This window comes from Pteropus medius, unplaced genomic scaffold (assembly GCF_902729225.1).
Source record: "Pteropus medius unplaced genomic scaffold, Ma_sr-lr_union100, whole genome shotgun sequence".
Classification (NCBI taxonomy): domain Eukaryota; kingdom Metazoa; phylum Chordata; class Mammalia; order Chiroptera; family Pteropodidae; genus Pteropus; species Pteropus medius.
Genome location: NW_024350925.1, coordinates 537369 through 561880, shown reverse-complemented (window position 1 = coordinate 561880; position 24512 = coordinate 537369). Strand labels below are relative to the sequence as shown.

At 45.3% G+C, this 24512-nt stretch overlaps 1 protein-coding gene across 1 annotated transcript in view; it reads left to right on the top strand.

Moving 5' to 3' along the window:
* Positions 1-212: 212 nt before the first annotated feature.
* Positions 213-24512, top strand: part of NHSL2 (NHS like 2) — a 193831-nt gene continuing 169531 nt past the window's right edge. The window contains exon 1 of the mRNA XM_039841678.1: positions 213-549. Coding sequence (XP_039697612.1) covers positions 270-549 — 280 coding nt within the window. The 5' untranslated portion in view covers positions 213-269. The remainder of the gene's footprint in view (positions 550-24512) is intronic.

Sequence of the window (24512 nt, the reverse complement as noted above, 5' to 3'; positions counted from 1 at the left end):
GGAGAGAGGCGGGGAGGAGGAGGAGCCCAGCGAACCACTCGGAGGGACTGGTGGCTCGGGAGAGAGTGCAGCCCGGGGGGAGCCGGCGCTCCAGGCTGGGGACCCGGCCGCCCGCGCCCCGCCCCGCCCCCGCTCGGCGTCTCCAGCGCCCGCCTTCTCGCAGGCCCGCGCCCGGGGCCGCCGCTCAGGGGCGCTCGGGCCGGGGCGTCGCTCGGGGTGAGCGGGCCTCGCCGCCAGGCTGGTCCCCCGCGCCCGCGCCCGCGCCCGCGATGCCGTTCTACAGGCGCACGGTGGTGCCCCAGCGCCTTTGCCCGCGCGACCCGCGGCAGCCGCTGGCCGAGCTCCGCGACGTGAGCCACCTGGCCGCCCTCAGCCTGCTCCGGCAGCTCGCCGACCTCTGTGGCCACTCGCTGGCTCTGCTCGAGGACCTCGAGGGACACCTGCTGGCCCTGGGGCGCCGCACCGACAGCCTGGTCCGGCGCACCGCGCGCCTCCGCCGCCGCCTGCCCTGCCGCCTGCTCGGCCCAGAGGACGACGAGGACGAGCTAGGTAACCGCGCCCGAGCAGCTCGCGGCCCCGCGGCCACCCCGCGTCCGCGGGCGCCAGTGGGCGCCTGCTCTGGGCCCCCCGCCCCGCGCGTCCCTCCTCCTCAGGCACCGCGGGGACCCTGTGCCCTTGAGCCCCAAGCCACTCTCCCGCTGAAAACCTCTGTCCCTGGACCCGGCTGCGCCGTCGTCAGTGGCCCAGCGCCCTCGGGGCTCCCGGCCCCGGGCTTGGTGACCGCCTCCTGGGAACTGGGGGAGGAAGGAGGAGTGGGGGTGGGGCGACACCCGCGGGGTTCGTGGGAGCCGCTGGGGTCGGACAGCTTCAGGGCCGCCCCCAGGCCCGAGGCGTCTTCGTCTTCGCGGCTTCGGGAACCAAATGGCCGCGCGGCTGGAGTCTTTGCTGCAGTCCAGGGGCTCGGCCACTTTGGAAAGCGCGCCCCGGCGGCCTGCCACCTACACGGCTGCGGGAGCCTGGTGGCGGTGCCTACCGGCTTTAAACCTGTGCGACTTGGCGCGGGAGCGTGGTCGCTGCTCGCAATCACCGGCGTGTCCGCTACTCCCTGCGGGATCCTGCCGCTGAGCCGCGAGTGGCCAGAGGACGGTGCGGGGCAAAGAAGGACTGACCCCAGCTTCGGCGACCCCTGCCCCTAGGGTCCGGCTGCACACATTCGCTTGACAGAACCGTTTAAAGCGACTGACATCAGTTTGGTGATTCTTCTAGGAATCAGCCGTGCCGAGAAACTAGTGGTGCCTCGGCTGAGTGTGCGGGACCCGTGACAGGGTAGAAGGGCAAGGCGAGCCCTTGACCTTTACCACTTTGGACCCCAGCGCTTTGCTTGGGGAATCCTCTCTCCGTGGAAGCGCAGTGGTCCCTTAGGGTGTGGGCCTTTCGTTGAATGTGCTGGAAATGCTGACCACAGCTGGGGCATGCCAGTTACCAGAGCCAAGTGGCACCACCAGAAAGTTAGGGGAGAGGAGCAGTGTGGCCTCAAAGTTTCAGATGGGCGCAGAAGATGGCCACGGGCTGACTTTTGAGTGCGAGACTCGAGCTGCCTTAGGAAAAAATTGCCCAGTTGGCCCCTTTCCATGGCAGACCCCACCTTGCCCCTGCCCCTCCCAGCAGGACAGGACTCAGAGGCCCTGGCACTCCCCTTGGAAAAGGTATCTGACCTCTGAGGCAGATGATGCAGGGCACTGGTAGAGAAAAACGAACCAGGTCCTGTGGGGAAGGGAAGGTGGAAGATACAGATGACTGCCAGATGGAATGTGGACACGGGACCAGAAACCTCTGCTTGTCAGGGCACCAGGAGAGCTGGGGCCCTAGGTCTGCTCAGTTCTCAGTTAACAAAGAGGGCAAGAAGGTCATTGTTGATTTTTTTTTTTTCTGCCGGGGTCCCACCAACTATCAGGATTAGCCTAGGAGAAATTTGATAAGGCCGCTTGTGGGGTAGTTTTCAAACTCCCCACACAGCTTGCAGAAAGCCACAGAGTGAGTTCTGCAGGGTAAGTGAAAGACAAGGTGGAGGCTCTGTGCTTCCATCTTGTACCTTTCTGCCTGCTGATTAGAGAAGGCTTTCCAGGTGAGGGACCTAACCCCTTTCAGTGATCTCCTGGGTTAGAAAGACATGGTTTCAGGCAGTCTCTTAAAGGAAGGGAGCAGTTCTAAGGATAAATTGCATTAGTTTGGCTTCTCTGAAGTTCACGGGAGCTGAGAGAGCAGCTATCTCTCATCTTTCGTATGCCACTTGCCTTTAAAAACGTACTTGTCTCTGGGCTCGGAAGCACTAAGGAGCGCACTGCATCCATGGGACACGGCTCCCTTAATTTGGCAGGAAGGTCTGGTTTTCCATTTTCTGGTCTAATGAATGCCCTATCCTACATTCCCCTTGAGGTTTCCACTGCGAACTTTTCTCTTCAGGAGCTTTGAGTGCGGAACAGTTAAATTAGGCCTTCTCAGCAATGATCTGAGCATAAATGCCAAACGCAAAGAGAGTTGGGGAGCATCGTCAGTGCGCCATCTGGTCAGCCCCTTGTTGCTCGGGCATAAGCTTCAAGAAGGTGTTCAGCAGGCTGTATATTATATTCAACCCCAAGTAAATATTCTTTTTTATTTGTTTTAACTGTTGTCAGGTCTTGCCCTTTTTTCTTCCCTGTATCTACTTCCATACTGACCATTTTGCTGGAGGTCAGCACCCCTAGTCAACGTTTCGCCCTGTAGATCCTCTGTCTGGCTGGATTTCCCCCAAATTCTTTCTCTACCTATTTCTTTGACCCATGGGGGCAGGAAGGACCTGGGAAGGAGGGAGGAAGGTTTAGAAGCAACATGGCCGGAGTGAATGACAACTGACAGGCCAGCAGCTTGTACCCTCCCTGCAGGGACAGCTTGGTGCCACCTACGGACTGAGTAATGGCAAGTCAGCCTGGCCCATAGCCTTCAGGCTTGTGGAGACCAGACTGTAGGCTGGCCAGGGGCCCTGGGAGGCAGAGGGGGAGGACGGGGTGAGGAGAGGGCGAGAAATAGAGGAAGAGAAAGTTGATGCTAAAGGGGTCCGAAGTGCTGCTGTACACAATCAGGGGTCGCGCCCTCACTGTCTTTGAGGGTACAAGGGTGAGATTTGGGCTGGGTTGGTTGCCTGGCAACACCCTCTCCTCCACTGAAGGCTGTTCTTCGGTAACTTGAACCCCTTTGAGACTGCCCTAGAAGCTCTTATAACTGGTGTGGGCTGGGGGAGGGGGTTGGAAGGAGGAGAGGGCATGCTACAGGACTGCACCCGGCTCCTCTGGTTGTGGATCTGTGACTGCGCCAAACCTCCGACATGGTCCTTCCTAGATAACTTGAGTTTTTCCTCCTATCTGGCATTGCGTATGACCTGTTTTATTGCATCTGTGTCCCGTATTCTGTGCTCTTCATCTCAAGAATGGCATGGTCAAAGCCAGTGGGAAATAGCTCCCTGCCTGCCGCCATATGCTGAGTCGATTCAAGCTTTCCGATTCCTCCCTCAGAGATCTATTTAATGTTTGTAGGTGCTTAGATGATAATTACAAAAGCAATCAGACCACTGGCCTAGGGGTCTAATATCTCCTGTGCGAGGAAGGAAGTCATTGAAGCACTAGACACCTCTAGGTATGTTTAACAACACTGGGGAACTATCATGTTACACTAGCCCATGAACTTGCTGTGGGCAAGATGCTCTGTCCCTCTTGCAATTATTTTGGCTTGAATACAGCCAGTTGTGTCGATAGTGGAAACTCTCTCTTCATCTTTAGGTAAAATTCCTGCCCCTTGATTTTCCAGATTTGGCAACTCTGGCTCCAGATCATAAAGGACAGCTGGTTTATTTATATTTAAATCATAATTTCAGTGAGAGGGGACACTATTACAAATCTATATGGAGGTGAAAAGTGAAAGCTGCACCTCTAGACTGCAGCCAGTTTACCATTAAATGAGGTGTTGTAGACCCTAAATCTGACTGTCATTGCTACTGAGGAGGGGACAGGGCCCGCTGGAGTCCAGTGGAGCAGGGGGAACTTTGGGGACTTGGAGCAGGCACTCTGCCAAGGCTCACTTTGTCTCTCTCTTACCTTTTCCCCTCAGGGACCCTTGGGACAGTGGCTGGACAGAGTGGGGAGGTGGAGCAGGCTCATTTTCTTTTAAATATCCTGAAATTCTTAGTCTGCTTCATGATGTTTCCATGTGTTGAAAACAGCTTTCCTAGAAATTTGGACATCAAAATGTCCACTCGAATTTCCTCCACTTTAAGAACAGGAAATTTAATCTTCTCCTTTTTTTTAGACACAGGAATTGCTAAAGTGATAAAAGTGCCAGGATGACAGAATACTAGAGTAATAGGAGAAGATCCAAGTTAAAGCTCTTGCGTTCATATTTGACCCTTATGAAGTTGATGAGGTGTCAGGAGGAGAGTGGAGAATTTGCATCATTTGTCCTTGTACTTCTCTGGCTTCGGTGGAGTTGGTTTATACTTCGTGGCACCAAATATTCGGTCATTAACCATTATGGGCATTATAACACTTGAGTACCAAGGCCCAGAAAAGGGAAGAGACTTGACCCAGCCGAATCAAGACCTGTAGTAGCTCCAAGTGCTGAAAAGATTGTAGTACCTCTCCAGACATAATTCCCAATGAAATCAATACTAAACCTTCAAATAGAATGTTATTTTTTGGAATCACTCAAAGTTCCACACGTATGTCGAAATTAAAATGGCTTCTTATTAGATTCTCTTATTCTCTCTCTTTGGTACTCCTGTCGGTGGTGGTATAGGCATGTACTTAATACGCCTGTTGGAGAATGTGGCACTAGCTACGTCACACAACAGATCAGTGGTAGGAGGCCTTGATCTAGAAGCCAGGCCTTCTCATGTCCAAGGCAGTGCTCTGCCCTCTGCAGTGATGCTAGGTTTGAAGTCAGTTGTTCATTGAGAGTCACTGCCCTGGCATTTTTTTCTAGCTGGAACTTATCCAGTATGAGGAATGACTCCTGCTACCTTTGGGAACTGAAGAATGCTCTAAAGAATAGGCTCCATATGGCTTCTGCAGCTGGGACTTGGGTGAGCTGGAGGTGGAGAGGCGGAAGGAAGTTCAACCCTGCATCATTTAGAGAATAGATGTGAGGCAGCAGACTCTCCTTCGAACAAAACATAGTCTCCTTTAAGCTTTGAGTGGGAAATAGTTTTGGGAAAAGAATCTTCAGGTTAGAAGGGATGGCTGGACCTGGGACCCTGATACTGATCTCTGAAGGCTACCTTTCCATTGGGATTTTTCAATCATAATCTTCCTGTCATCTTCAGGCCTGCTATCCTCCCTATAGCTTTAATCCAGTTGTGGATACCTCTCGTCACAGAACCACCTCCTGACCATTTTGTTATTTTAGCAGAGCCTGGTTGGCATCTCTAAAGGCAGTTTTATTAAAAACCAAGGGGAATGAGAAAGTAAAATTATTACCAAAAATGTATTTAGCATATGTTTCCAAAGTATGGATTTATCATTCTTTAAAGCTTAAGTAGCTTAACAGGCTTACACGTTCCGCTACTCTCTATGCCCTTTCTGGGGGCCTCAAATCATCTTTTCTTCAGATCATTACTTTCTAGCCTTGAAGAGAAGGCACAGCTTTGTCTGGACCCTGTCCTCTCTCCCGTACCCTTGTGCTGGGTGCTAGAGACCCAAGAGTTAAATCGGACCCACTCTTTCCCTTCAAAGGGCTCCCAGTCTGCAAGGGTGGATGCCTGGGCATCGGGTCTTCTTCTCCAGGGAACAGACAGCTAATAACCAGAACTGGAACCCTGGTTCACACCTCAGAGGATTTTCCATTCAGTCTAGTTTGGGGTCCAAGGATAGAATTGGGACTTTTAGAAACCCCTATGGTAAAAAGAAAAATAAAAACCAGACAAGACAGAATGCTTCTGTGAATTCAGTGATGTACTTCATTAATTTGTAGATTTAAAATCGACGACCTTATCTTCACACATAGGCAGAGTAGAGTGCTTATTCAGTAACTGGACCATACTTGGTGGATGTGCAAACTCATGGACTTCTTGTGATAACTCTATGGCCCTCTAGAGTCTTCTACCTTAAGTTGGGAACCAGTGGCCTCACTTTCCTTGTTTGAGCTATCATCGCTTCCCTGCTCTGCGGAATTCCGTGATTTAGTTTAGAAAAGCCGAGTGCGCAGAATGACGATATCTTAATGGCAAGGCTATGTTAATAATGCCACAAACAGGAAGTATACTGACTATGTTTGCAAGAGCAGGCTTGCAGCGAGATGCTTTGTGTGTAAAGCAAGTGGATCTGACTGTGTGTAATACCGCAAGGCATCGGTCCTTGATCTTGGGAGGCTTGAGCCATTGGCCAGCTCTCTGTCCCCTCCTCCTCCCCTCCATCCTTTCTTCCTTTTTTCTCTTTCTGAAACAGAAGCTCCTCAATGGAGCATAAGCTTCTTGAGGGCTGAGATCTTCATTTGTTTTTACTGCTGTATCTCCAGCCATAAAATAGTGCTTGTCACCTAACAGACACTTAGTCAATACTTATGAAGTTCAGTTCTTCCCTTCTTTCTAGCCATCACGTGTTTGTCGAGCACCTGACTGGGCCTGGCCCTGTGCTGGTTTCTGGGGGTACAGAGCCAAGCTCGAATGCAGCCCCACAGTCCAGTGGAGAGAGCACCAAATCATCATACTGCTGTGGAGGGAAGCCTGGGGGGCAAGAGAAGGCAGTAGAGGTGCACCTGACTCAGCCTGGAGGCCTGGAAAAGCTTCCAGGAAGCTATGATGGCTGGGTTCTGAAGGATGACCTGGAGCCAGCCAGTTGAAGAAGGAGGGGGAGGGAATTCCTGGCTCAGGAAGTAGCCTGTGCAAGGCCTGGATATGTGAGAGGGCTAACGTGGGGGAGGAACTAACTCAAGTGATTCAGGAGGACAGGGTGCAAGGCGCCTCCTGACTCAGAATGAGCCCTCAGGGTGGAGGTGGGGTGGGGAGGCCCTTACATCCTGTTTGTTTGCCAAGAAGCTGGATACTGGAGAGTCTGGGGGAGGCTAAAATGAAGTCGTAATAGTAACTGCAGATTTTCTTGATCTACATTCAAGTTTTCATTATCCTTGGGCAGACGAGACGTGGGTGACCTCAGCCTCTCCATGCTTTGCAGAGTCAGGTCCTGGGTCCCCTAAGAAGTCCTGTCCAGGAGCGGCTCCAGGCCACAGTGAGAAAGAAAGAGGGAGAGAGAGCAAGAGCCTACCTGCCTGAATGTCCCTGGCTGTGTGTCCAGTTGTACTCCAAGGCTAAATATATTATTCAAGGCCCTGCTTTTTGGTGAGTGGGGACATTTGAGGTTTGACTGTCTCTTTTATTTTTTTTCTTTCTACATAGCATAGATTCTTAAGAATGGTCTGTAATTCATCTAGAGGAAAATCAGAAAAATACTTTTTTTCTTTGGAAAATGGACTCGAAGAGATCAGTTTAAAAAATGATTCAGCTGTTTTTATTTTAACTGAAATCGTTTGCTTCTGAGAACAGTGTAATTAACTGCCTGGCAATTTATAGTCTGCTTCTCAGGATCTGCAAAATAGCCAAACTGATATTATCCTCCCCAACTAGCAGGCTCTGAGGGGAGTGAGGTCTCCTTCATCAACAGGCCTCGGCTCCCTCTGCTCTTGCAGGAGGCCATGTGTCACAGTTGTCAGCAACTCCAGTGGCGTTTTTATTTTGTCTTGTCCCCCTTGACCTAGTAATTCTACTTCCAGGACATATGCTAAAGAAATAATCAGATATTGTGGGGGAAAATATTTGAGGATGCTCACTGCATTTTTTGGTCATTTATATTAACTGGAAAAAATGAAAGTAACTTAAAGATTCATAATAGGGGTGTGGTTATATACATGTCGACAGGTCTGAGTGATAGAATACTATACAGCTGCGAAAAATCATGCTTGAAACAAATATATAAGGATATGTGGAAATGCATAAAATAGTGCTAAGTGAAAAACCAAGGTATGAAATTGCATATACGACAATATTATTCAAAATAAAGCACACAGTACTGGGTAATGAGGACAACGGTGGCTATCTTTATGGGATTATGGGAGTGGGTTTTTTTTCTTAGACTTTTCTGTATTTTTCAAAGTTTCCTAAGTGAACATGTGTTAGTTTTAATAAACAGAGGCTCTTCAGGGTCGGGAGCAGCAGCTGTGGCTTGTAGTCTCACTTGCCCAGCCTGTCTCTGAGCCGCAGTCCCTCATCTGTAAAAGAGGTTAATGGTTTCCACTTCAGAGAGTTGTAGTGAGGATCCAAAATAACGTATGTAAAACCCCTGACACATACGCCACACTCACTAAATACTAAGATGATATTCCATGAAGCCTTTAGATATCCCTAGATGGGAATACTGTCAAGATGAAGTTATAGTAAGAGTGTTTCCTAGACAGCTCTGAGTTGCAACCGTTCTTCCCTTTTCTCAAGTATGTAGGGAATGCCCGTATGCCCACAGAGGAGCATCTAGCTTTTGAGGCTGTCAGCTCATCTCTCCCAACTCAAGGATTTTCTTCTCCTTTGACTCGTCTCTTCATTCTCCCCCACTGACATCTGTTCACTGCCTCGTCTACCAAAGGGGAAAGCATTCTTTGGAACTAAAGCTGAGGCACCACTGAGAGTCCTTGCAGCTATGAAATACTTATTGTCACTGGGAATAATAGGTGGCGCTGGCTGATCACCACGCCTGCCAGGCTGGGCCCCAAGGAGGGGCTATAATGAAGCAGTGGAGGGTGGATTCAGGCCACACAGCTAGGCAGTGTCCCCTGCCTTTCGGCAGAGCTCTCCTCCAAGTGTCCTGCTGGCTCTCTGTTTACCTCTTCCCTCAGGCTGTCCGCATGGCTCCTGCCTTGGCTCACCAGTTTTACAGACCCAGGTTGGTTTGCGGGTGAAGAAACACCTTCATCTCACCAAACTTATGGAGCCTAAGGTCACCTCAGTGACGCATTTGCCAGTTTGCCTGAGGGTCCAACAGGCCTAACCCTCACCAGCAGGAGTATGGAGCACGTAAGCTCTGATCTTACAACCAGGCAGCCTCAAGGTCACGGGAACACCTTGGCAGTGTCTGCAGCATGCAATTCAGTCATCTCTCAGGGTAGAGTGCTTCGCACTGCTTGTCTGATGGCATTTTTCATTTTTTAAATTACAGAAAAAAATATAGACCCTGGCTGCAAATCCGAATTACCGGGAGAGCTTTGAAAAATTAGTAATGCTGTGGCCCCACCCGTACCAACAGAACCAGAATTTCTGGGGGACGAGATCCAGGAATCAGGATTTTTAGAAGGTCCCCAAGTGATTCTAATGTGCGGCTGGGATTGAGAACCACTGTTAAGGTACAGATAGATAAAGCTGGAAGAGAGCAGCCCAGAGGTCCCTAAATTTGTCTGACCACATAATCCTTGAAAAGTTATAATAGCTTTGTGGATAATGATCATGAACTATAATACAGGCTTAGATTAAAGTAAGTGACAAGAAATGGCTTCACAGATGAATTAATTGTAAGCTGCAATAACACTGAGTTAGATAATATACTTTTTAACTTGGAAAATTAGAAAAATGAAGCCATTTTATTTTCTCAACAAGAAAAATAAATATATGTTAAAGTAAACCGTCTTTAATTTTACATTTTTTTTGGTTATAATATGTCATCAAAAACCACTAACATTTTCCATAAGAACGATGGTTTCGTTTTCTTATGTCATAGCCACTTATTGTCACATATGACATTACTGGGTTGGAGCATTACATCAGGTCAACCTCAACATCCTTCTCTTTGGAAGACAATATAAAGATCTCCCGTGCACAGGATTGCTGGAGTGCAGGGAAGAGGAAAGAAACTTCCGGTTGGTGATATTTCATGTTCCAAATCAAGCTTTGTGAGAAATCACAAGTAGAAGTCCAAATGGTTGCCACCTCTGAATCAAAGTCTCAATCAGACCCCATGCTCTCCCGCATTCATGCAGGTAGATTACTGCCTTAATAATAGTGAGAGCAGCTGTGTAGATAGATGTGTTTAGGATTTTTAAAAGCCATATCTACTTCAGCAGATGTAATTTGGAAGAAAAAGTATTTATCTTTTAGTTTTATCCCCTTCATTATCGCAATAGAAATAGTTTTAGAATGTGGATCTAAGCTGCCCAGACGAAGGAAGAGGACTGGATCCAAAGGCGTCTTGGTGGCCACACTGACTTCTGGTGCTAAACCTCTCCTGTGGCCATTTCGGGGTCCTGAGATATCCACTTAGGTGACCCTATCAGCAGCCCCCGAGAAATGTTGGGACAAGGGGGATGAGGAAAAGAGAACTCTGTGGGCACTTTCAGTATCCTCCCTCCCTGCTGTGACCAGAGGGGAGAGATGCTAAAGGCAGTAACTGAGGCCGAGGGTGACAGACAGGCAGCAAGAAGAGGCAGCAGCATTTCAGAGGACTCTGTTGAAGAAGCCTGAGAAGTATGTTTTCTGGAGGAGTTCCACTCAAAATGGTGAAAACTAAAGAAAACATTCAATACTAAAAACTGGGGAAGAGTCCAGCTCTTGAAAAACTTTGTTAAGAAAGAGTCATGTCTTGAGGATCCTAGATAGCTAAGTGTCACTGCATTCCAATTTCTAGCCTGTATTACGTCTTGGAATAATGAGTTACATAAGTTTACTCCCCATCGTGAAGTTTTTTTTTACCATAATTCCGACTTAATGAAAATGGTAGATTTAGGAAACAAATGTTATCGACTTGCACAGACTTGTGCCTGGACTTGCAAAACTATCAGATGCACACGGGAGGGGATGGAGGGGGAGGGGGAGGGAGAAGAGACAGTGAAAGCAAAGAGCCTCTTCATTCTAATAAGCATATATTGAACTCTTGTTACATGCCAGTGGGAGCCGGTAGCATATATGGCAAATGGGTGTCCCCTTCAGGTAGAGGGGTGGCAAAAAGGGGGCCCCCTCTGGATGGACTCATGAGGGAAACCCACCTCTTTGGGTAAAACCTTTAGACAAGGGCACCTTCTCTGAGCATAGCAATTAGAAAAAGTCCCTTGTTCTGGTCAGAACTATTAAAAATTAGAGCATCCTTTTGGTGGACTAATTTTAAAGTCACCTTCTCTGGGCATAATAATTAAATCAGAGTGCCCCTTCCTCCATGTGCAGTCAGACAGGACTTTGGGTTTCTCTGAATTTTGGCCCCAACTTGAGACTCCTAGGCAGGATGCCCTTGTAGGGATTCAACTTGCACGGAAGCACAGGAGATCCTACAGTGCCCTGAGCTGGGCCAGACCCCAGGCGTACAGATCTATGTAAGAGCTAGACCTTGTTCTTGAAGAATTTATAGAACTCCCCCTCTTAATCCCCGCCCTCATTAACTCACCCCATCGTCTGCCAGCTCCACCCATGCTGCACCCCTCTCAGCAGAGCTTCTCTGTGGTGACAAAATGTCTACCCTCCAGATGCATGGGCTGCAGCTCCAGGCTAAATATCTCTACAATGAACAACTAGGGCTAATTGTTCGCTGTGAGGGCGCATCGCTTATGGATTTTAGATGGGAAAATATGGACATAACTTTATGCTTCAGTAGCTGTTTAAAAACTGTGTTGTGTTCTGTTTAAATGTGCTTTTAAATGGTGAGTTTGGGCATAGCTGAGGTGTTTTTCCCCCTTTTTCATGTTCTTTAATAAAAGAAAGCAGTTTATCTCTAATCTGGTGATTAAGAGTTGGCTTTAAGGACTAATTCCTACCTAGCTCATTGTACTAAGACTGTGCCAGGCCCTATGCCAGGTAGTGGTGACACTGACTTGGTAGACTTACCTTTTGCTCTTCTGTCTTAACAGTTGGGAAGACAGTTTAGAAGGAGACAACCTCACTGCAGATCGCTGGGTCTTATGTGAAAGGCATAGAGCTTAGAGGCAGGGAAAGCCTCTCTCGTCTTTCTAAAAACTCCTGTTCATCCATCAAAACTCCCATTCGGACACTCCCTCCTCTTTACATCCTTTTCTGATTTCCTCTGTTATGTTCCTGCTGGGCTTCGTTCACTTTTGCAACCCTTGGCTCCTCCAGGTGGCCCAGCTTTGGAGGAGATAGTTGACACAGACTGCCAAATATGTATCGATCCTTCTTATATTCATTTTTATTTCTTTTCCTTTACCACCTCTTGAGAGTAACATGACCTTCTTCTTTGAAACTCAGGAGAACAGTCTGGCCATTCTTGGGCCTAAGAAGAACTGGAAGCTAGAAGTTAGCATTCTCTCCCTAGATGAGAAAGCTTGGATTAAAGGTTGTGCGGATTTGCAAACAGGGGAGCAGAGCCTTCAGATCCTGATATGTTTAGATGAATTTGAAGGGTTCCCTCAACCCCAAGGGAAGTCAGAGTTATATTAGGTGATTGTGGGGCCAGTGACATCCTTTTGAGGTAGAAAGAAGCTCTGGTTATAAGTCTGGCTCACTTTGCTTATTTTGCCCTGGGGATAAGCCCAATTCCAGTATTTGATAATGGGGATAATTTCAGTGCTCAACCTCTGTTTTCTATTTGCTGGAGGATCAAATGAAATCCTGCATGGAAAAAGGCTTTGTAAGCAAAAAAAATCACCCCACCCCAAATATTATGTATTAGCATCCTTGAGAACAAGGATAGCGGCTGACTCATCTCTTTTTCTCTAGCATCTAGTTTGGAAGTAGGCATGCTACAAAAGTTTGTTGAATGACTAAGTGTCCTAGTAGGAGATAGGTGTTTGTATTTCTTTAAATCTTTCCATATTATCGAATACATCGGCCATACTAGTTACTGCTTACCCTTAGCTGTTCTGTAATTTCTGCACTTACCAACAGTCTGAAGTTCCCAACACCCAAGAGATAGTTTATTGACTCCTAGGTATTTTTGCCTGCCATCAGTATATACTGCTGGCAAATGGACAGTGATGCCTACGCTATGACCTTTTTTGGTAAGAGCCCAGGTCTCCCACTATACACCACAAGAGTGAGGGCTGTATCTTATCCATATTTATGTTCCTCCAATGCCCTGGTATGCAGGAAGCGCTCAATATATATTTGTTGACTGACTAATAGTGAGAGGGAGTAGCATGTTTTTGTACATCTATTTGGCCAGCCGGATCAACTCTAGATATCAGAAAGTAACAAATGTAACAACTAGATTATCCCACCTCACTTTTGTGTTGAGGTGATCCCCTTTTTTTTAAATTAAAGAACCTTTGAACAAAAAGCCATGGCTTTATTATTATTTTTAAAGAACTTACTGTGTGCCTGCCAATATAGGAATCACGAACTCATTATTATCCCCACTGCCGTGTTAAGGAAACAGGCTCAGAGAAGAGTAAATAATTTAATCAAGAGTTGTGGAATAAGCTGAGGATCAAGAATCTGAATCCCTGACACATATTCTCAATGACAATGAATGGGGAGTAAGTACTGAAAGTAAGGAGCAGGAAGGGAATATGTTTCTGGCCCCATCAAGGGGAAGCTTAGCTTGGGGTAAGATCAGAGGGAGGGCTTCTTGGTGGGACCTGGGAGATTCATCATGACTATAACTGATGGGACTAAAAAGTAAATTAAAATATCTTGGGGGAGCCGGGGAAAGAAAACAGAAAACGGAACTTTTCTCTGTGAAATTAATCAGCCTTTCTGCATTTCTTTCTAATTTAAGAAGCACTTTGACCTGTGTTGTCTCATGTAGTCCTCATGACAGCCCTGTGAGATTTTACTCCTATTTGAGAAATGAAAAAAGTAGACTCAGAATGATTATAACTGAGTTGCCCATGGTGGCAAGTGGGAAGGTTCTGAAGGCCGAGAAACCATTCATTCATTCATGCATTCATTCATTCAAGAAATGTTTATTGAGCACTTACTACGTACCACGTACTGATTTAGGTGCCAGGGGCACAGCAGTGAACAAGACAGACAAAACTCTTTGTCCACATGGACCTTACAAGGTAGATAAACTATCTTTTATTTCTTTTCAATTTCTCTCTGTCAATTAATGGATATTGGTTTTGGTTTTCAAGCTTGGTTGTATTTTAGAATCATCTGGCACACTTTGAAAAAACACTGATGCCTGGGTCCCACTCCATGCTAATTAAATGAGATTCTCTAGGGGTGAAGCTCAGGCACTGTGTGTGTGTGTGGGGGTTTGTGTGTGTGTTTGTGTGTGTGTTTGCAGCCTGCCCAGAGGGTTTTGTTGTGCTGTCAAGCTTGAGAGCAGTGGTTCAGAGCAGTGGTTCCTAACCTTGGCTGCTCATTACAATCACCTTGAGAACTTAAAAATATATATACCAATGTCTGGGCCTCACCTCTGAGACAAATTAAATTAGAATCTCCACTGTCGTAACCAGACATTTGTATTTTACTTTTTAAGATATTTTTGTTTAATTACTTAATTTTTTATGGTGACATTGGTTAACGAAATCCAGTAAGTTTCAAATGTACACTTTAACAGTAAGGCATATATATTGCATTGTGTGTTCACCATCCATAGTTAGATTTCTTTCTGTCACCACATATTTGACCCCTTTTACTCCATCTACCTCCCTCTTCCCCCACCCGCTACCCTCTGGTAACCACTAGTCTATAGCCCATGTCCAAGAGTCTCTGTTAATTTGTCCTGTTCGTTTGTTGCTTTTAGGTTTATATCCCACACATAAGTGATATCATGTGATTTTTAACTTTTTCTGTCTGGCTTATTTTTCTTAGCATGATTATCTCGAGATCTATCATGTTGTCGCAAATGGTAGTATTTCATCTCTTCTCATGGCTGAGTAATATTCCATTGTATATATGTACCACAGCTTCTTTAGCCAGTCATCTATCGTAGGACACTTCGGTTGCTTCCATGTCCTGGCCGCTGTGAATAATGCTGCTATGAACATCGGTGTGCAAATATCTTTTCACTTTGGGGTAAATACCCAGCAGAGGGGTTGCCGAGTCATATGGCAGATTAATTCTTAGTTTTTGAGGAACCTCCATACTGTTTTCCATCGCGGCTACACCAATTTGCAGTCCCTTTTTCTCCGCATCCTCTCCAGCATTTGTTATTACTTGTCCTGTTAATTATAGCTATTCTAACAGGTGTGAGATGGTATCTCATTGTGGTTTTGATTTGCATTTCCCTAATAGCTAGCGATGCTGAGCATCTTTTCATGTATTTGTTGGCCATTTGTATGTCGTCTAGGGAGAAGTGTCTGTTCAGGTCTTTTGCCCATTTTTTAATTGAATCGTTTATTTTTTGTTGTTATTGAGTTGTGTGAGTTCTTTGTATATTTTGGATATTAGGCCCTTATCAGAAACGTTGCTTGCAAATATATTTTCCCATTTGGATGGTTGTCTCTTTACCTTGTTGACAGTTTCTTTCGCTGAGCAGAGGCTTTTTAGTTTGATGTGGTCCCATTCATTTATTTTTGCTTTTACTCCTCTTGCCTTTGAGGTCAAATTCATAAAATCCTCTTTAAGTCCAAGGTCCTTGAGTTTAGTTCCTATGTTTTCTTCTAAGCATTTTATTGTTTCAGGTCTTATATTCAGGTCCTTAATCCATTCTGAGTTAAATTTGGTGTGTGGTGATAGACAACAGTCTAGTTTCATTCTTCTGCAGGTGGCTTTCCAGTTTTCCCAGCACCATTTATTGAAGAGGCTTTCCTTTCTCCACTGTAAGTTTTTGGCTCTTTTGTTGAAAATTATTTGCCCATATAAACATGGGTTTATTTCTGGACTCTCAATTCTGTTCCACTAGACATTTGTATTTTAAAATGTTCCTCAAAAGATGCTACTGAGTTCAGAGAGTAAGGTTTGTGTGATGCACTTGGGATAAAGAACAACTTGGTCCCATGATTTTAGACAGTTCCCCTCAGCTCTCAAGCCTTTGGATCCTTGGTTTTTCATTCTTGCAATAAATAGTTATCGCATATCTCCTAAACTGCTGGTGAGTCTCTTCCTTTTCCTGGGTCCCGATTCTCCCTCTGTGTGACAGACTTGCTCATCTCTAAGGTTTGTTGCAGCTCAAACAGTCTATAATTCTACAAGTGAGATTTGAACTGGAATGTTAATAGCTCAGAGGACTCAGTCTTGGAGACATGGGTTCAATTATATGTCCTCTTGACAGTAGTGTATGTTGCATCCAAGAGATAGAAGTTGATGAAAATCCAATAATGTGTGGGTGAGTCTTTTTCTCATGTTAGGCAATCTGCCTGCAAGGAATGGGTGAACTCTTCTTCTTTCATCTCATTCCAAACCATCTTGCTGACCACTGAGTGGGCAACACAGATGGACATACAAGGGCAGGACCAGAGGGGAGGGCTCAACAAGATCAGACTGTGAAAATCAACCAGAGGGAAGAGGAAACAAAAATGCGTGCCTTGCAGATCAAAAGCACCTGAGAGCAGCATAAAGAGCGCCTGAGAAAGTCAGTCTACCACTGGCTTGGTTCTCTTTGCACCTGTAATTGATCTGCACTGGCAAAAGAAAGACTATAATGGTAGCTGTTGACAGGTGGCAATGTTAGCTTAGTAGTTAGGCGCTTGGACCAGGGGCCACTCACCCTGGGTTTGAATCCTAACTTGACCACTTGCTTTCTTTATGACCCTGGACAAGTAGCCTGACATCTCTTTGCATCAGTTTCCCTATCAATAAATTGGGCCTCATTATAATAATACCTGCTTCATAAGTATATCATGGAGATCATAAGCTTGGCACCTAGCAAACATTTTTTACACAAAAATTATAATGATTTTGAGTAAGTGTCCAGCACTCTACTTGTGTGTGCTCCCTAATCTTTACTTTCCATGAAGTAGGCACTGTTTTGCCAATTTTATAGATGAAGAAATCTAGCCACAGAAATGTTGATACTTGGAAGAAGTGACCTAGTTAGTAAGTCACAGAGCCAGGATTTGACCCCAGGAGACTGATTCCTTTAGCACCCCACTGTCAATGCGAGAAACGTCCAAACCTATAGAGAATTATTGTGAGTTTATTTGAGCCCAACTGATGACATGCTGGGAAGCAAGACCTCAAATGCTCCTAACAGTTTCTTTTATACCATTGGAATTAAGAGGAACCTAAGGAAGATGACATGGAGGTGGGAGAAAGCAAGGTACAGGAGAGTTAACAAGATTATGTGCTCCTTTGAGGTTGGTTAAGCCTCTGAGGGGTCTGAAAAAGGTCATTCAGAAATTTCAAAGGTGTGTGAACCTAGATGTGCAAGAACAATGGTCAGGGCCGGCTTAAGGCAAAGATAACCTTTTACTAAAGAAGTTATATGCCTGGAGCGTGACTGCCCACTGTGACCTGCCATGTTGGGAATTTATGATCAGATCACCCTGGGAGGTTACTTTTGGTCAGATTTGTTACAGAGCCTTGTTTTCATCCACACCACTCAACCACAAGACTATACTGAGTAATGACACAAGCCATTATCTTCATCTTGTTATCCACTGATAAAGGAACTGAATTGGGCCCTGGGGATACTGAAAAGGATGAAACCTAGGTCCTGCCTAGGTTTATGCTGTACTTAGGGATAGCAGACATATGTGTAAGAAGATTGCAATAAAACGTGCATCATGCTTGGTGCCAGGGGAGTTCAGAGAGTAGCTAGTGATAGTTTTGTCATGATATCTGGCTTTGGATTGAATCATTGACAGATACGGGGAGGATGTTCTGGACAGAGGGAACTATATAATCAAAGGTAAGGAGGTTAGGCTGTGGATGACATTTGGGGGAGTGGGGAAAGCACCCTTTCCTCTCTACCATATTGTAGAGAATCCTTGGGAAGCCCCTCAAACTCGGTGCTAAAGTGAGGGGTACCTGGTGCTGCTGGGCCTCTTTCTGGGGATGTCCTGGAAACAATTAGTGCAGAAGCATAATCTCAGGCTGTTATAGCTGGACAGGCCATAAGAAGACCAAACTCTTCACAGCACAGATGGGGAAACTGAGGCCCAGAGAGGTGAAAGAATCAGCGAGCCAGCAGCAAACTGGTAAGCTTTGTTAGGCCACTATTTCTGCCATACAGCAGTGCATAAGAGAGCCTGGGCCATTGACTGATGATATAATTTAGCAGCACCCAAGTCTGTTCCTCTAGACCCAGAAGTTGTCGTCAGAACTTGCTTCTGAGATTTCTGCTTTATTTTACTTCTCGTACTGTCATAGGTTAAGACTGGTACACGAGGCTTGGCAGACCCACCATTGGAGGCCATATGGGGTGAGTTGAGAGGAAGACAGGGCAGGGACCTGATATGACAATCACCCCCTAGGACATGGGAGTTTTTAATCTTTTTCAGAATATTATTTTTAGATGCATTTGAAAACATAGATAGACTTACAAAGGGAAACAATTGTACTGAAATACAGTTATCCAATTTTTTTTTAAATTGTGATATGATAGTATCTGTGCTTCTTTGCTAACACGTTTTAAATTACCAGATCTAACAGCAGGTATAATAATTACTGTAATTTTGAATGAACATAAGTGAAATTTTGAGATACCTATGACAACTGTCATGATATGCAAATCTGTGATGTCTGTTACTGATAAAGTCACCGTACTGCTAACACTTCCGTGGCTCGTTGTCTACACTTATCATTTCAGTTAGAGCTTTTTGGAAATAAAGAGGCAATTTTTTTCACAAGCCTCTTGAACTCCTTTCATATAACTCTTGCGGATCTGAGGACCCCAGGTTAAGAATCCCTGCCTTAAGGCAAGGCAGATGCTCTAGAACCAATCCAGTGTGGGGTCTTAATTTTACTCTGGGAACTAACTCAGGAGAGACTTGATCACCCTGAAACTACATTCAAGATTGTATGTATGTGTGTCCTGCCAACCTCTCTGACCTCGGCTCCTGCCACTTATACCCTGGCCCACTTCAGCTGCACTGGCCTCGTTTCTGTTCCTCACCAAGCTTGTTCGTGTCTCAGGATCCTTGCACAAGCTGTTCCTCTGGATGGAACACTCATCCTCCAAATCTTAGTATGACCTGCTCGTTCTTGACTTTAGACTTCTCTTTCCATTTTAAGACCTTTTTGTAAATCAGAGCTTTGTTGGGATATAATTCACATACCATAAAATTCTCCCACTTAGAGTGCATCATTCAGTGGCTTTTAGTATATTCATAGAGTTGTGTAACCATCACCATAATCAATTTTAGAACATTTTCATCACCCCCAAAAGAAACTCCGCTCCCCTTACCCATCGTTTCCTAATTCCTCATCCCCCATCCAGCTCATGATAACCACTAAAGTACTCTCTGTTTCTATAGATTTGCCTATTCTGGACATTTACTATAAATAGAATCTTGCAACAAGTGCCCTTTTGTGCCTGGCTTCTTTCACTTAGCATGATGTTTTCAAGGGTCATCCATATTGTACCGTGTGTCAGTGCTTCATTGCATTGATTGGCTATACTACAGTTTGTTTATCTACTCATACATTGGAAAACATTTGGGTTGTTTCTATCTCTTTGCTATTATGAATAATGTTGCTGTGAACATTCACTTTCAAAATTTTCTGTAAACAAGTGCTTTCATTTGTCTTGGGTGTTAACCTGGGAGTGGAATTGCTGGATCATATGGTAACTCTGTTTTGCCTTTTCAGGAACCACCAGGCTGTTTTTCACAGAATATAAAATGATACATTTTACATTCCCACCAGTAATGTACAAGGGCTACAATTTCTCTGCATCTTGTTATTTTCCCTATTTTTTTTTTTTGGTAGCCATCCTAGTAGATGTGAGGAGATATCTGATTGGGGCTTTGACTTGCACTTACTTTGTGACTAATGATGTTGAGCATCTTTTCATGTGCTTATTGGCCATCTGCCTATCTTTTTGGAAAAAAGTCTATCCAAGTCTTTTGCACATTTTTGAATTGAATTGTTTGTTATTTTCTTGTGGAGTTATAGTTCTTTATGTATTTTGGATATTAATCCTTTTTCGGACATCTGATTTGTAAATATTTTCTCCCATTTTGTGGGTAGACTTTTCATTTTCTTGCTATTGTCCTTGATGCACAAAATATTTTAGTTCTGATGATGTCTAATTTACTTATTTTTTTCTTCAGTTGCTTATCCTTTTGGTGTCATATATAAGAAACTGTTGTCTAATCCAAAAACACTCAGTTTTACATCTATATTTCCTTCTAAGGATTTTTATAGTTGAGCTCTTACATTGAGGTCTTTTATCCATTTTGAATTATGTTTTGTATATGGTGTGAGGTAAGGGTCCAAATTCATTTTTTTTTTGCATGTGGATATCTAGTTGTCCCAGAATCTTCTGCTGAAGATTATTCTTCCCCTTGAACATTATTAGCACCCCATCAAAAATCAATTGACCATAGATGTATGGGTTTCTTTCTGGACTCTCAATTCTATTCCATTGATCTATATGTATGTCCTTATGCAAGTACCACACTGTTTTGATCGCTATACCTTTGTAGTAAGTTTTGAAATTGGGAAGTATTATTCCTCCAACTTTGTTTTTCATTTTCAAGATTGTTTTGACTATGCTGGGTCCCTTGGATTTCTATGTGAATTTCAAGATCAGTTTGTTCATTTCTGCAACACCAACTTGTTTTTGCACAGCTTTTTACTATTTATCAAGGATATCCACATTCATTTATTTAACAAATATTAATTGAGCATCTACCATGTGCCAGACACTGTGTCAGGTGCTTGGTGAGCAAGAGTATCCATGGCCCTTGCTTTTAGGGAGCTAAGAATCTAGTGGGAGAGGCAGACATTAATCAAATAATCACTAAAATAAATTAAAAATGAATAATAGAAATAATTTACACAGTCTCAGGAGACCGAGGAAATCTTTCTTGGAGAAATTAACAATCACAAAGATGCCTGGAGATGGAGGGGGTTTGGGAAGAATATTCCAGGCAGCGAGGACACCATGCATGAAGGCACTACGGCTGGGAGGGAGCATGATGCATTCCAGTAAGTGCAGGGAGGCAAGTGTGGTGAAGCACAAGGGAACAAGAGAAAGATCGGCACTAGATGAGGGAGAGCTGCATGAGGGTGATCGAGCCCCTGGGATCTTGAGGGCTCTGGAATAAGTCCCAAGATTCTATCTTAAGAACAACAGGAAGCCACTGAAGCAGAGAAGTAACATGATCTGATTTTGATTATAAAATGCTCGCTCTGGCTGCTGTGCAAAGAATAGACTGGAGGGACGAGTAAGAGCAGAGCCAGTTAGAAGGGTATTACTGTAGTCCGAGAGAGAAATGATGGTGGTTTTGAGGAGGGTGGTGATGGCAACTCTGGAGAGGAAGTGGACATATTCACAAATGCATAAGAAATTGAGGAGGTTTTAGAGACAGCCTTCAGTTAGGGAAGAGACAGTGTTTCTGGCCTAAATGACAGTGTTGGGAGGAGTGGTCTTTAGCAAGATAAGGAACACTGGAGCATGGGCAGGTTTGGGGACAAGGGAATCAGTGTTATTGAGTTTGAGGTGCCTGGTAGATGTCATGAAGTTATTCGATGCTCACTCCAAATCATCCCTATGAGGAAAGTATAGAACTTTTGTCTTAATTTAATAGATGAGGAAACTGAGTACCAGAGAGACTGTCATGGCTTGCCTCAGTGCTGGGCAGCCAGTAAGTGGCAAAGTCAGATCAGAATCCCATTATTCTAAGAACAACCCTGTGCTCTTTCTTTTCTATGACACCAGAGGTGACTCTGTAGAAAGGTCCATCCCCAATAGTTTCAAATAATCAGAGAAAAGCAATGCTAGGGCCTCTACCCCACACACCATGTGTTTCCCAAATATCAAAGCCTATGCTTCCAGGGAAGCCTTAGCCTCCTTCCTACAACTATCACCTCCACAACCTTCAGGAGTGTTTTGAGGTCCCAAGTACCTGATACCTCTACTCAGATTTGCTGTCTGTGCCCAGAGAGCTGCACTGCTTCTTTTCCCAGTGGCAGTGCAGGTCTCTGGGCACAGACAGCAAATTTGTCCAAAAGATTCCCTGATTCTCTGCTCTCATATACCAGTCCCAGAGATATCCAATGTACTCTGTGGTTATAGACAAAGATCACCTGCCAGTGGTCAATGTATGGCCAGCTAAAATGCTGAGATATTGAGCCAGAAGATGGATGACTGAAAAATTAACAATGGATGTCAAGTCAAGGTGTACTCAATTTCTTCTTCATTTCAAGTAGAAGAGTATAAGGAGAAGGAAATGAACAGGTGGCAGGAAGTGAGTTGGGATGAGAAACTAGGAGAAAGGACAACAAATACATAAATTCAAGGGTTTGGGAGGAGACATCCTACTTTCAAGTCAGGACTCTGACATTTACTAGCTGTATGATCTTAGGCAATTTACTTAATAAATTGTACTAATAAATTGTACTAACTTTATGGGGATTATGAGCAGTGTGTGCATGTACTGTACTTGCCACAGTGCCTGGCACATGGAAAACATTAGAAAACCATCAGCTGTTATTATGATTGTATAAGCCACTCCTCATTTTTCCCACCTCTACTTCCTCCAGCTGCTTCCAGGCAGGTTCACTGTGGACAACTTGGTTCACCTTACTAGCCGTGGAATAGCCCATCAGCTTTAGCAGACCTAGGAGCTGCAGAACCTGTGACAATAGCTGGTGTCCTGCATTGTTCCCTGGGTCTTCTTGCTGACAGTTTGATGTGAGATCAGGCATCACCAAGAACGACCTTTGGAAATCCGTGTTACAGCTAAGTTGTTTTCTCTTCCTTTCCTCTCTTTCTACCTTCCCTGTCACTCCCTCCTGGGGTTAATTCTTACTCCCATGTTCTATGCAATCAGCCTGCTTTATATTCCAGTCCCACCCACTCCAGGACCAAAGTCCTGTCCTCTATCCTGGTCTAGGTGCAGATTGCTTGACTGCTGAGTGGTCTGCCTGCTTGACTCACTTCATTAATCTGATGCCCCTGTCTGTGGCCTGTTCATGGTACCCTCTAGAACAGTGGTTGAGAATCCTTTGGGATCCCAGTTTTCTTTAGGAATCAACTGAAGCCATAATGCTTGCCCCCAAGAGAGACATGAATTCAATGCGTCAGTCAGGATACGCTAAGTTATGCAGCAGTAACAGACAGTATCAAATCCTCACTCCTGGGAACTGTCCAAGGTGGATCCAGGGGAGAGGGCTCTGTTTATCATAGTCATTCAGTGATCCAGGTTGGTGGAGGTTCTGTTTTGAACATGTGCTTCCATAAGGTCAGCTGTGAGAGGAAAAAGAGCATATGTTTTTAAACAATCTCCCTGACTGCTGTGTAGAGAGTGGACTGTGGGGCAGCAAGGGCGAAAACGGGGAAATGACTGGAACCACACTGATGGCAGTAGAGGTGAGGAGAAGTGGAAGGATCTGGGATATATTTTGGAGTAAAGCAGACAAGATTGTCTGATGGAGTGGGTATGGAGAGGAATGAGAATAAGAGACTCGAGTATGGCTTGACCATGTGGGTGGATGGTGTCAATTCTTACCTGACATTGAAGCCACAGAATCCTCGGATGTGTCAACGTATATATCAATGACAACTAACAGGAGCTTCCACTCGGAGCTCTTCAAAGGTGCCCCTCCAGCTGTTTTGTTTTTTCAGGAGAGCTATTTGATAATGGGCATGCATGCCTACATGCACAAACCCCTCCACATGTTCACACATACACACATCACACACCACACTCATCGCTGTGGCCGCTCTTTCTGGATTTCACACAGCAGTAGTCTTGAAGGGTTCTTCAGGGTCCTTACCGTGTCCCTGTCACTCTTTGTGTTTCTGATAGCAATGATCATTTTCCTAATGGTTTTTAGTACGAAAACAATAACAATAGCTTCAGCTCTCTTGGGACTTCATCCTAGGTAGCAGCCCTCTTTGGTTTTGTTCCTGGGGAGAGGTCAGCAGCAGCAAGTGACCTGGTTGGTCTGAAGGACATTTCACCCTGTCAAAGTGGTTTCCAGCCTTTAGAAATGTGAAAACCATAGCAGTAGCACATTTATTAAACCAAATGTACACTGTCCAAAGCAGCAGTCTGTGGCTAAGTATAATTGCTAACTAAATGTGCAGCCTGTTGCCAGGGCAGCTCATTAAACAGGGGGAGGGAGTTGTGGAAAACTGGAAATAAAATGAGTGAGTCTTGGCCATTGACCAGTGGGTTCTGGGCAGAGTTACTTCTGACTGAGGTACACTTCACAGCTCAGTGTTTCCAGGGCCTCAGGGCAGGAATTTGCATGAGTGGTACAAACAGGTACTAATGGGCTTAATTCAGATGCTGGTTGCAAAATTTTTTCTCGGATAAAGGCCAGCAAGGCAGTCCTTCTGACTGTGTGCTTCAGGGGAAGTGGGACCAAAGGAGTGCCTAGGACAGGGAGGGGTGAGCCTGAGCCTATGGCCCTGTCCTTGACTGGGAAACAGCCTCCTCCTGTCCAGGAACAGCCTGGGGGGGGGAGAGGCCAGAGGCTTCTCATAGGTGGGAATCAGGATTCT